Genomic DNA, 8,284 nt, shown 5'->3' on the forward strand with positions numbered 1-8,284 from the left:
TGAAAGGCTAATTTGGACTGGCTGTGATATTGTGAAGGAGGCAAGGAAAAGGCTGAGAGTTATTTTACTAGAATTATACACTACAAGAAATACGGGTATTGGTAGCAGTTCACGGTAGCACGAATTCACGAACTGCTACCAAAAGTTATGCCCATATTTTTGGTAGCGTTATTTACTCGCTAGCTATATTTATCAGTAACCCGGTAAAAAAATAATTAAAAATTCAGTTAAAAAGAGTAAAGTGGTGTCGCGATGCAAAAGACCTAAGGTTTGTTTCAACCTTTTCCGCCTCTCCTTCTCTTCACTTAGAAACTATCGAAGAAAAAAAAGAATGGGGAAGCTCAATCTCGCCGATCTTTGACCAGAATCCGTACGGTACGGTGCTTTCATCGCCGGCGGACAGCTTCCCGGTGAACCCAGATTCCATTTTGTCTGATTAATTCCTTCGATAACTTAAATGTATATGATTTCTCTTTGATGAATTCGATCGTTTGATTTGTTACAGGTTTTAAAAATTTGATTTAACCGAAGATTAGGAGGAGAGAAGTCAGGTTAGAGCTAATCAGTTCTGTTTCGTATTTTGTATCGTGAGGAGAATTGATTTATGGTTTGATTGTTTTGGACCGAACGCGAATTGATTTGTGGTTCTTGTCTGTTCTCTTTTGCTTTGCAGGTTTGAGCTTTTGATTGTCCGTTTTGGAGTGAAGTGGAGTTGAAATCGGAAGGAGCTTATTGAGGTTTTTCTTTTTCACCCAATAGAAGTTGTTTCTTGTAGGTGGTAGTGAATGACTGAGTTATAGTATTTGATAGATTGGCGATTGAATAATTGATAGTTTATTGGTACTTATTTGAATAACAATGTGTCTGTTTGGTGTATGTTTGACTTATAATTTATGGCTTTGCTTGATTTTGTTGGTTTATCGGTTAGAAACTTAGGACATAAAATGGTTGAAAAGTCATGGGTTCATCTAAACAGGTATGGAAAAACAATATATATTATAGGAACTTATATTTTGTGTGTGATTAAGAGTGTTTAAATTATGCTTTCATGTCTCTAAACCGAAGAGCTGATCCTGATTATGAGAGAGGTGCATGGGAATTTGTGAGGTCAGTTGCTGCAGATTTGCGAGAGTCTGAGTTGATCATCTGCCCATGTATTGACTGTCGCAACGTAGATCGTCACTCAGCCAGTGTTATTGTGGATCATTTAGTAACTAGGGGAATGGATTTGAGTTACAAAATGAGGGAGGATTGGTATCACCATGGAGAAGTAATATCAGGGACTGACAGCAGAAGCAGTGCAAGTGAGAAGAGCAATGAGATTTTAGGGTTATACCAAGCAGCAGCGTATGTTGATGAAGAGTTTCTAAGGCATGGTGACTTAAGTGAGGTTGCTGAAGGTGAAGATAAGGCAGAAGATGAGTTTCTTGCTAAGCTAGCCGATGCAGAAACACCTCTGTATCCAAGTTGTGGTAACCACAGCAAGCTCTCTGCTATTGTTTCACTCTTTAGGATAAAGACTCAGAATGGTTGGTCTGATAGAAGCTTTGATCTGTTGCTTGAGACTTTGCCACAGATGCTACCCAAGGATAATGTCTTGCACACGTCCTTGTACGAAGTAAAGAGGTTCTTGAGATCTTTTGATATGGGTTATGAGAAGATACACGCCTGTGTGAACGACTGCTGTCTATTCAGAAAGGAGTTTGAGAAGTTAGACAAATGTCCGAAATGCAATGCATCAAGATGGAAGAGTAACTTGCGCACAGGTGATGTAAAGAAAGGTATTCCACAGAAAGTTCTTAGGTATTTTCCCATAATCCCACGTCTGAAGAGGATGTTCAGGTCAGAGGACATGTCAAAGGACTTAAGGTGGCATTTTAGTAATAAAAGCACTGATGGGAAAAGCAGACATCCGGTTGATTCTGTAACTTGGGATCAGATGAATGACAGATATCCTTCATTTGCCGCTGAAGAAAGGAATCTTCGGCTTGGGCTGTCCACTGATGGGTTCAATCCTTTCAGCATGAAGAATGTGAACTACAGTTGCTGGCCCGTTTTGCTTGTCATTTACAACCTGTCACCTGAAAAGTGTATGAAGGAGGAGAACATCATGTTGTCGTTGCTCATTCCTGGTCCAACCCAACCTGGTAACAACATTGATGTGTACTTAGAACCGCTTATAGAGGATCTTAACCACCTGTGGGAGAAAGGAGAGGTAACGTATGATGCAGTCAGCCACACGACTTTCACATTAAGAGCAATGCTTCTCTGGACCATTCAGGATTTTCCAGCATATGGTAATCTCGCAGGCTGCAAAGTAAAGGGGAAAATGGGTTGTCCAGTGTGTGGGAAAAACACAGACACGATGTGGTTGACTAACTGCAGGAAGCACGTTTATATGTCCCACCGGAAAGGTCTTCCTCCCACACATCCTTATCGAGGAAAGAAAGCTTGGTTTGATGGGAAAGCAGAGCATGGGAAAAAAGGTAGAATTCTGAGTGGTCATAACATAAGTCATATACTCAGAAACTACAAGAATGATTTTGGAAAAGTGAAAGTAACTGGAAGGAAGAGGAAGATTAATGAGACGGTTGGATCAGACTCCAATACGGATGATGAATCCAGTGATTCAGAGGAAGAGGAAGAGGAAGAAGCAGTTGATGAGGAAGAGCTATCTAGATGGAAGAAGCGGTCAGTCTTTTTCAAGTTACCTTATTGGGAGGTATGTTTCTAATCTGAAGAGATATCAGTTTTTATGACCTGTGCAGTCACCACCTTTCTTTGACACTATTATCTTTGTTTGTTTTGTATAGGATCTACCGGTAAGACACAACTTAGACGTTATGCACGTGGAAAGAAATGTTGCTGCAAGCCTTATAGCAACATTGTTGCATTGTGGAAAATCTAAAGACGGTCTTAACGCGAGGAAAGATCTAGAACTGCTTGGCATTAGGAAGGATTTACATCCTCAACCCCGTGGAAAAAGAACATACCTTCCTCCAGCTCCTTGGTCTCTGTCCAGCAAAGAGAAAAAAGTATTCTGCAAGCGGTTATCAGACTTCAGAGGTCCGGATGGTTATTGCTCAAATATATCAAGGTGTGTGAAGTTGGAAGAATCTAAGATATCAGGGTTGAAATCACATGATTACCATGTATTGATGCAACAGCTTCTTCCGGTTGCTATCAGAGGTATCAACTGAGTCTTTAAACTTTGTATTAGTCAAGATTTAGATGTCCTGATGCAACAGCTTCTCCATTTATAATTTGGACAGGGTTATTACCTAAAGGTGTTAGGATAGCTATTCGACGCCTCTGTGCTTTCTTCCATCATCTCTGTCAGCGGGTAATTGATGTAGACAAAATTACAGCAATGGAGGAGGAAATTGTGGAAACACTCTGCATGTTTGAGCGTTTTTTTCCTCCAAGTTTCTTTGATATAATGGTGCATTTGGTAGTTCATCTAGGCAGGGAAGCTCGGTTATGTGGACCAGTTCATTTCCGTTGGATGTACCCATTTGAGAGATTCATGAAGGTGCTGAAAGACTTTGTCAGAAACCTTGCAAGGCCAGAGGGTTGTATTGCTGAAGCGTATCTCGCAGAGGAATGTGTTAGGTTTTGCAGTCAGTTCTTGAAAAAAACAACAGGTTATGAGGAGAAACCTGATAGAAACGCTGAGTATGAGAGTAGCTCTATTCTTGAAGGTCGTCCAATATCTGCTGGCACTTGTTGTGTTCTTTCTGAGAAGGATATGAGCATTGTACATCTTGCTGTGATTCAGAATATGACTATCGTCGAACCTTATGTGGAGTAAGTCTTTCAAAGCTACTTTTTGTTTTGTAGTTACTGCGGGTTGTTAGTTTATTAAGTTGCTAATACTCTGTTTGAATCCTTTTGAAGCATGCATCTACAGCATCTACAAGACACTAATGAAAAATGTAGACGTGATGCAACAATATTATGGAGAATGCATTCACAGAAATTTGCTTCTTGGTTAAAAGAGCAGGTAGTTCTCATAATATGATCAACAATTTAGTTTCCTGGCTTTGGCTATACATATGTATTGACACAACATATCTTTTTATAGATACCTATTAGCTCAGACCATCACGACGAGACACTCAAATGGCTGGCCTACGGACCTCGTGTTAGCTCTAGGTCTTACACTGGTTACATAGTTAATGGTCTGCGGTTCCACACGATTTCAGTTGACAGACAAAGCCAGAACAGTGGTGTTCTATATGAGGCAACAGCTATGTGTAGATCAAGTGCAAAAGATACTTCGCAGATGGTTGACTTGGTAACATACTATGGCAGAGTGTTGGAGATTCTGCTGATCGATTACAATACATTTTACATTCCTGTATTTCGCTGTCAGTGGGCAAATATAGGTAACGGAGTCAAGGTAGAAGATGGCTTCACACTAGTGAACCTCAACCAAAGTCAAATGGCTTATGCTAGAGATCCATACATCCTCGCCTCACAAGCAAAGCAAGTCTTTTACTCAAGAGTAGATGAGTCATCAAGTTGGTATGTAGCTATGAGAGGGCCTACAAGAAGATACCGTGAGGAAGATGCTGAGGATGGACATTTGGATGTTGGTCCAATGCCAGCAGTAGTGGCCATGGATGTTGATGATTTAGTTGATGAATCTAGAAATGCCAGAGCTGACTGTGAAGGAATATATGTTTGAAAAGGAGAAGTTGTGATTTTTTGGATGATGGCCATAAGTTGTGATTTTTTGGATGATGGCCATAACTTGATTTTTTGTTTATATTGGAGAAGTTGTGATTCCAGATTCCTGCCCATAATCTGATTTTTTTTGTTTATTGGAGAAGGTGGGATATAAGATAATGGGCAGGAATCTGTGTATGTGAATTGTGTTATGGAATTATCTATTTCTGATCAGTTGCTTTGAGTGTGTTTTGCGTGTTGTTTGTTTGTGTTTTGGAAGTATCTAATTCTTGTTTGTTGTTTGTTTCTTACATCTGATTTTCTTTGATACTTACCAACTCTTTTCTATTTCAGCAGGAGTGAACTAAGATGGGAAACCAGAGGAACAAGCGTGTGCCCAAGCGTGTGCCCAAGCGTGCGAAGAAGCAGACAGATGTAGAAATGGAGGTTGCAGATGAAGAGCAATTCATCGAACATATAACAACCAGAGCAGTCTCAGATGAAATGGTGGAAGAAGCACAGGAGTTGGGGGAGGAGAATCAGAATGAAATGGAGGAAGAAGCACAGGAGTTGGGAGAGGAGAATCAGAATGAAATGGAGGAAGAAGCACAGGAGTTGGGAGAGGAGATTCAGAATGAAATGGAGGAAGAAGCACAAGACTTGGGGGAGGAGAATCAGAACGAAATGGAGGAAGAAGAGGAAGCTGTTGCTGGAGCTGATGGAGTGCAGACTCAGACTGACACAGCTAGTACATCACAACGTAAAAGACGTCGAGGACCTACAAAGATGAAACACATTGCCAAGGATCCAAATGAACGGCAACATGTCGACTTCACAGATATGGGGGATCCCTGTGGTCCAGGTTCAGTATTGTTATCCTCTTACTTGGGTCCCTTAGTACGTGAACATGTGCCGGTGATCATTGATAACTGGAGACAAGTCAGTGAAGAAATCAAGACTGTTCTTTGGAAATCTATTGAGGTAAACATATTTTTTTTTACTTTTACTTCCAATCCATTTAACTTGTATTTTAATATGTCTCATTGCTGACTGCAGATGAGGTTTGATTTGGACGAAGACTTCAAAAAGGTTGCTGTGTTTAAACAGATGGGATGTTTGTGGAGAGCATCCAAATCACGTCTGGTAACATCTGTTAGGAAAGCTCCAACTATTAAAGCTAGGATGAGCCTGCAACCAAACAATGTAACTACAGCTGAATGGCGTAAATTTGTCAGAGATAAGACCAGTCAAGCCTTTAAGGTTGTCAGCGACTCTTACAAAGAAAGAAGACAGAAGCAGATTCCTCACACCTGCGGCCGTAAAGGCATGGTCAGGCTGAGAGAAGATTTGGTCAAGTCTAGCGAAGATCCATCAAAAGTGTCGAGGCTACGAGTTTGGGTGAAATCACGAACAAAGAAGGATGGTACTCCTGTCAATGTTAATGCAGCTGAAAAGATTGTAAGTTTTAATCTTTCATATTGCTTCTAAGAAGTTGGATTGGCTGGTTGCTGCTTTGTGGTTATTGAAATTTTAATGTCTTTCCAGAAAAAGGCATCAGAGATCGAACTTGAGGGTCATGCCGATTCAACGACAACGAATCCAAAGCATGATATGCTATCTCAGATATTGGGACCTGATCAACCTGGGCGGTTGCGGGCGATGGGCAGAGGCATTAGCATGACCAAATTGAATTGTTTACAGGTTAAGGACAGCTATATCGCTGCAATGGAACAAAAACAGGTGTACATGCAGGAACAGGTTAATGATTTACAGAAGGCCCTTCGCAGAATGAATAATCAGGGACCTGCAACTGATGTCAGTGAAAACCAGGTATGAATTGAGTTCATCTGCCTTACTCTATCTATGGAATTGTATATATGAATTGGTTTGACATTGCTTGTTCTTCATGTAGAGTGTAAATAATACCAGATCACTTCCCAAGTGTTATCTGGTTGACTGGGCTTCTGTCGATGTGAAAGTTGCTGAGGGAAGGGTGGTTTCAGCTGAAGCTGATGAGTTAGTTAATGGGATTCCTTTAGGGCCTCACGCGGTGAAGGTTTTAGTTGAAACTGCAATAAAAGCAGACACCTTTTTATGGCGCCCTGCACAGAATATGTTTACTTTGGAGGATGCAGTTGGCGAAATGATTGCATGGCATTCTGATCACTGTATTGTTGCAACAGCAGGTCTCATTCCAGAGGACAATGCTCCTAACGTTAAGTTTCTTCTCCCTCTGTAGCTGATTATGTTTTCTCTCTATACATGAGTATGATTCTGAGTCCTTTTTATCCCGTCTTTGTTGTCTTTGGCAGAGCCCCTTCACAGGTTCAGTTAACAAATGCAAACTCATGGACTATATAAAGAAGGAGGAAGTGGTTGCTGTAGGCCGATGGCAGACAAAAGAACCAAAATCATTGGTCAATGGACTCCCTCTTGGTCCTAATGCAGTAAAAGTTTATGTTGATGAGGTCCTAAACCCAACGGCATACATATGGAGGCCTACTGTAGGAAAGACAACTATGGAGGATTTTATGAACTGTTATGTAGCATGGCCTGCAAATTGCGTTGTGTTTGAATCGGATATGACAGATTCTCCTCGTCGTCAACAATCAGATTCTAAAGCAGTGAGTTCATCTTCTAAGAATCAGAAGTCTCCATTAACACCACCAGCTCCTAAGAAACCATTTACTCCAGCATCTCCTCTACGCAGATCTGAGGTACTTTCTTTTCTTCAATTAGTTGATTTGTTCTGGGATGATGCTTGAATTTTGGCTTCGATTTTGCTTTGTGTGATTCCAGCGTAACAAATTCAAGCCAAATCAAAAAATCCAGCTGCTGGATATATCTGGAAACAATGTCGTCGTCGCTGAAGGACGATGGTCTTCGAGTAATCCTGAGCATCTTGTCCACTTTCAGGCATTGGGGCTTGGTGCTTGTAGAGTCTTTGTGGATGTTGTCAAGGTGAAAGATGCAGCTGTGTGGAGGACTTCGTCGGAGATCGAGTATATGGAAGATGCACTAGGCAGCTGTCTTGCTTGGCCAGAGGATAAAATTATAACGGTGAGAGTTGTGTTTATTTTGCGTTCTTTCTCACATGTTCTCTTGCATCCGTATGAAAATGTAAAAAACTAAGGTTATATGTCTTTATTTACAGGTTTGACAAAAGACCAAAAGGAGCATGGTGACTTGGTGTTTCCTGTTTAGTTAAGTTCTTGTTCTTTGCTGTTTCAGAACATGGCTTTGTATTTCAATGACTCGTGTGTTTCTCTTTTTCATGTACTCGGTTGAAAAATTTAATCTATGTATGGTTTGGATGATTTTACTAAATTAAGACTTTATGTTATTGTGTTTGATCCATTTTATCATTTCAATTTTACAAAAGCCCAATAAACTAAATGTCCATTTGTTGGTTCAGCTAGAAAATCACTATTTTCAATTTAGGGTAATGATAGGGGTTAGGATTCTCATGTTTTTTTTGTGATTAGGTTTAGAGATTTCTTTTAAGGTTTATTCCACTTATAGTTTTCAGGTCTTTTTCAAGATGCTATAACACACACTAAGACAAAATGATATGTTAATCACAAAACATATGATGTAGTTCCCCTTTCCACAT

The 8,284-nt window shown here is 40.4% G+C and overlaps 2 protein-coding genes across 4 annotated transcripts; both read left to right on the top strand.

The window, feature by feature from the left end:
* The first annotated feature begins 82 nt into the window (after positions 1 to 82).
* On the top strand, positions 83 to 8,007 carry LOC130507890 (uncharacterized). 3 transcript variants are annotated; one of them, XM_057002617.1, is made up of 9 exons: positions 100 to 551; positions 674 to 737; positions 5,029 to 5,652; positions 5,728 to 6,129; positions 6,217 to 6,501; positions 6,584 to 6,886; positions 6,984 to 7,388; positions 7,471 to 7,731; positions 7,826 to 8,007. In XM_057002617.1, exons 3-9 carry the CDS (start codon positions 5,041 to 5,043, stop codon positions 7,829 to 7,831), a joined length of 2,274 nt encoding a protein of 757 aa, XP_056858597.1. In that variant the 5' UTR covers positions 100 to 551; positions 674 to 737; positions 5,029 to 5,040; the 3' UTR covers positions 7,832 to 8,007. The 3 variants fall into 3 exon arrangements, with proteins under 3 accessions (XP_056858598.1, XP_056858597.1, XP_056858596.1); XM_057002616.1 differs by having other exon boundaries at positions 101 to 551; positions 5,026 to 5,652; XM_057002618.1 differs by lacking the exons at positions 5,029 to 5,652; positions 5,728 to 6,129; positions 6,217 to 6,501; ... (2 more) ...; positions 7,471 to 7,731; positions 7,826 to 8,007 and adding an exon at positions 2,814 to 3,351 and having other exon boundaries at positions 83 to 551; positions 674 to 2,722.
* LOC130507891 (uncharacterized) lies at positions 3,233 to 4,694 on the top strand. Its single transcript, XM_057002619.1, has 3 exons — positions 3,233 to 3,807; positions 3,898 to 4,003; positions 4,085 to 4,694. Exons 1-3 carry the CDS (start codon positions 3,371 to 3,373, stop codon positions 4,688 to 4,690), a joined length of 1,149 nt encoding a protein of 382 aa, XP_056858599.1. The 5' UTR covers positions 3,233 to 3,370; the 3' UTR covers positions 4,691 to 4,694.
* Positions 8,008 to 8,284: the final 277 nt, after the last annotated feature.

This window comes from Raphanus sativus, chromosome 2 (genome assembly GCF_000801105.2).
Source record: "Raphanus sativus cultivar WK10039 chromosome 2, ASM80110v3, whole genome shotgun sequence".
In the NCBI taxonomy this organism is placed as follows: domain Eukaryota; kingdom Viridiplantae; phylum Streptophyta; class Magnoliopsida; order Brassicales; family Brassicaceae; genus Raphanus; species Raphanus sativus.

What these genes read in the sequence shown, in the direction of transcription:
- LOC130507891 (XM_057002619.1), top strand. Translation starts at nt 3,371, where the DNA reads ATGGAGGAGGAAATTGTGGAAACACTCTGCATGTTTGAGCGTTTTTTT. An exon ending in ATCGTCGAACCTTATGTGGA is followed by an intron (nt 3,808 to 3,897) that starts GTAAGTCTTTCA and finishes ATCCTTTTGAAG; the next exon opens with CATGCATCTACAGCATCTAC. An exon ending in CTTCTTGGTTAAAAGAGCAG is followed by an intron (nt 4,004 to 4,084) that starts GTAGTTCTCATA and finishes ATCTTTTTATAG; the next exon opens with ATACCTATTAGCTCAGACCA.
- LOC130507890 (XM_057002617.1), top strand. Translation starts at nt 5,041, where the DNA reads ATGGGAAACCAGAGGAACAAGCGTGTGCCCAAGCGTGTGCCCAAGCGT. An exon ending in TTAATGCAGCTGAAAAGATT is followed by an intron (nt 6,130 to 6,216) that starts GTAAGTTTTAAT and finishes ATGTCTTTCCAG; the next exon opens with AAAAAGGCATCAGAGATCGA. An exon ending in CTCCTCTACGCAGATCTGAG is followed by an intron (nt 7,389 to 7,470) that starts GTACTTTCTTTT and finishes GTGTGATTCCAG; the next exon opens with CGTAACAAATTCAAGCCAAA.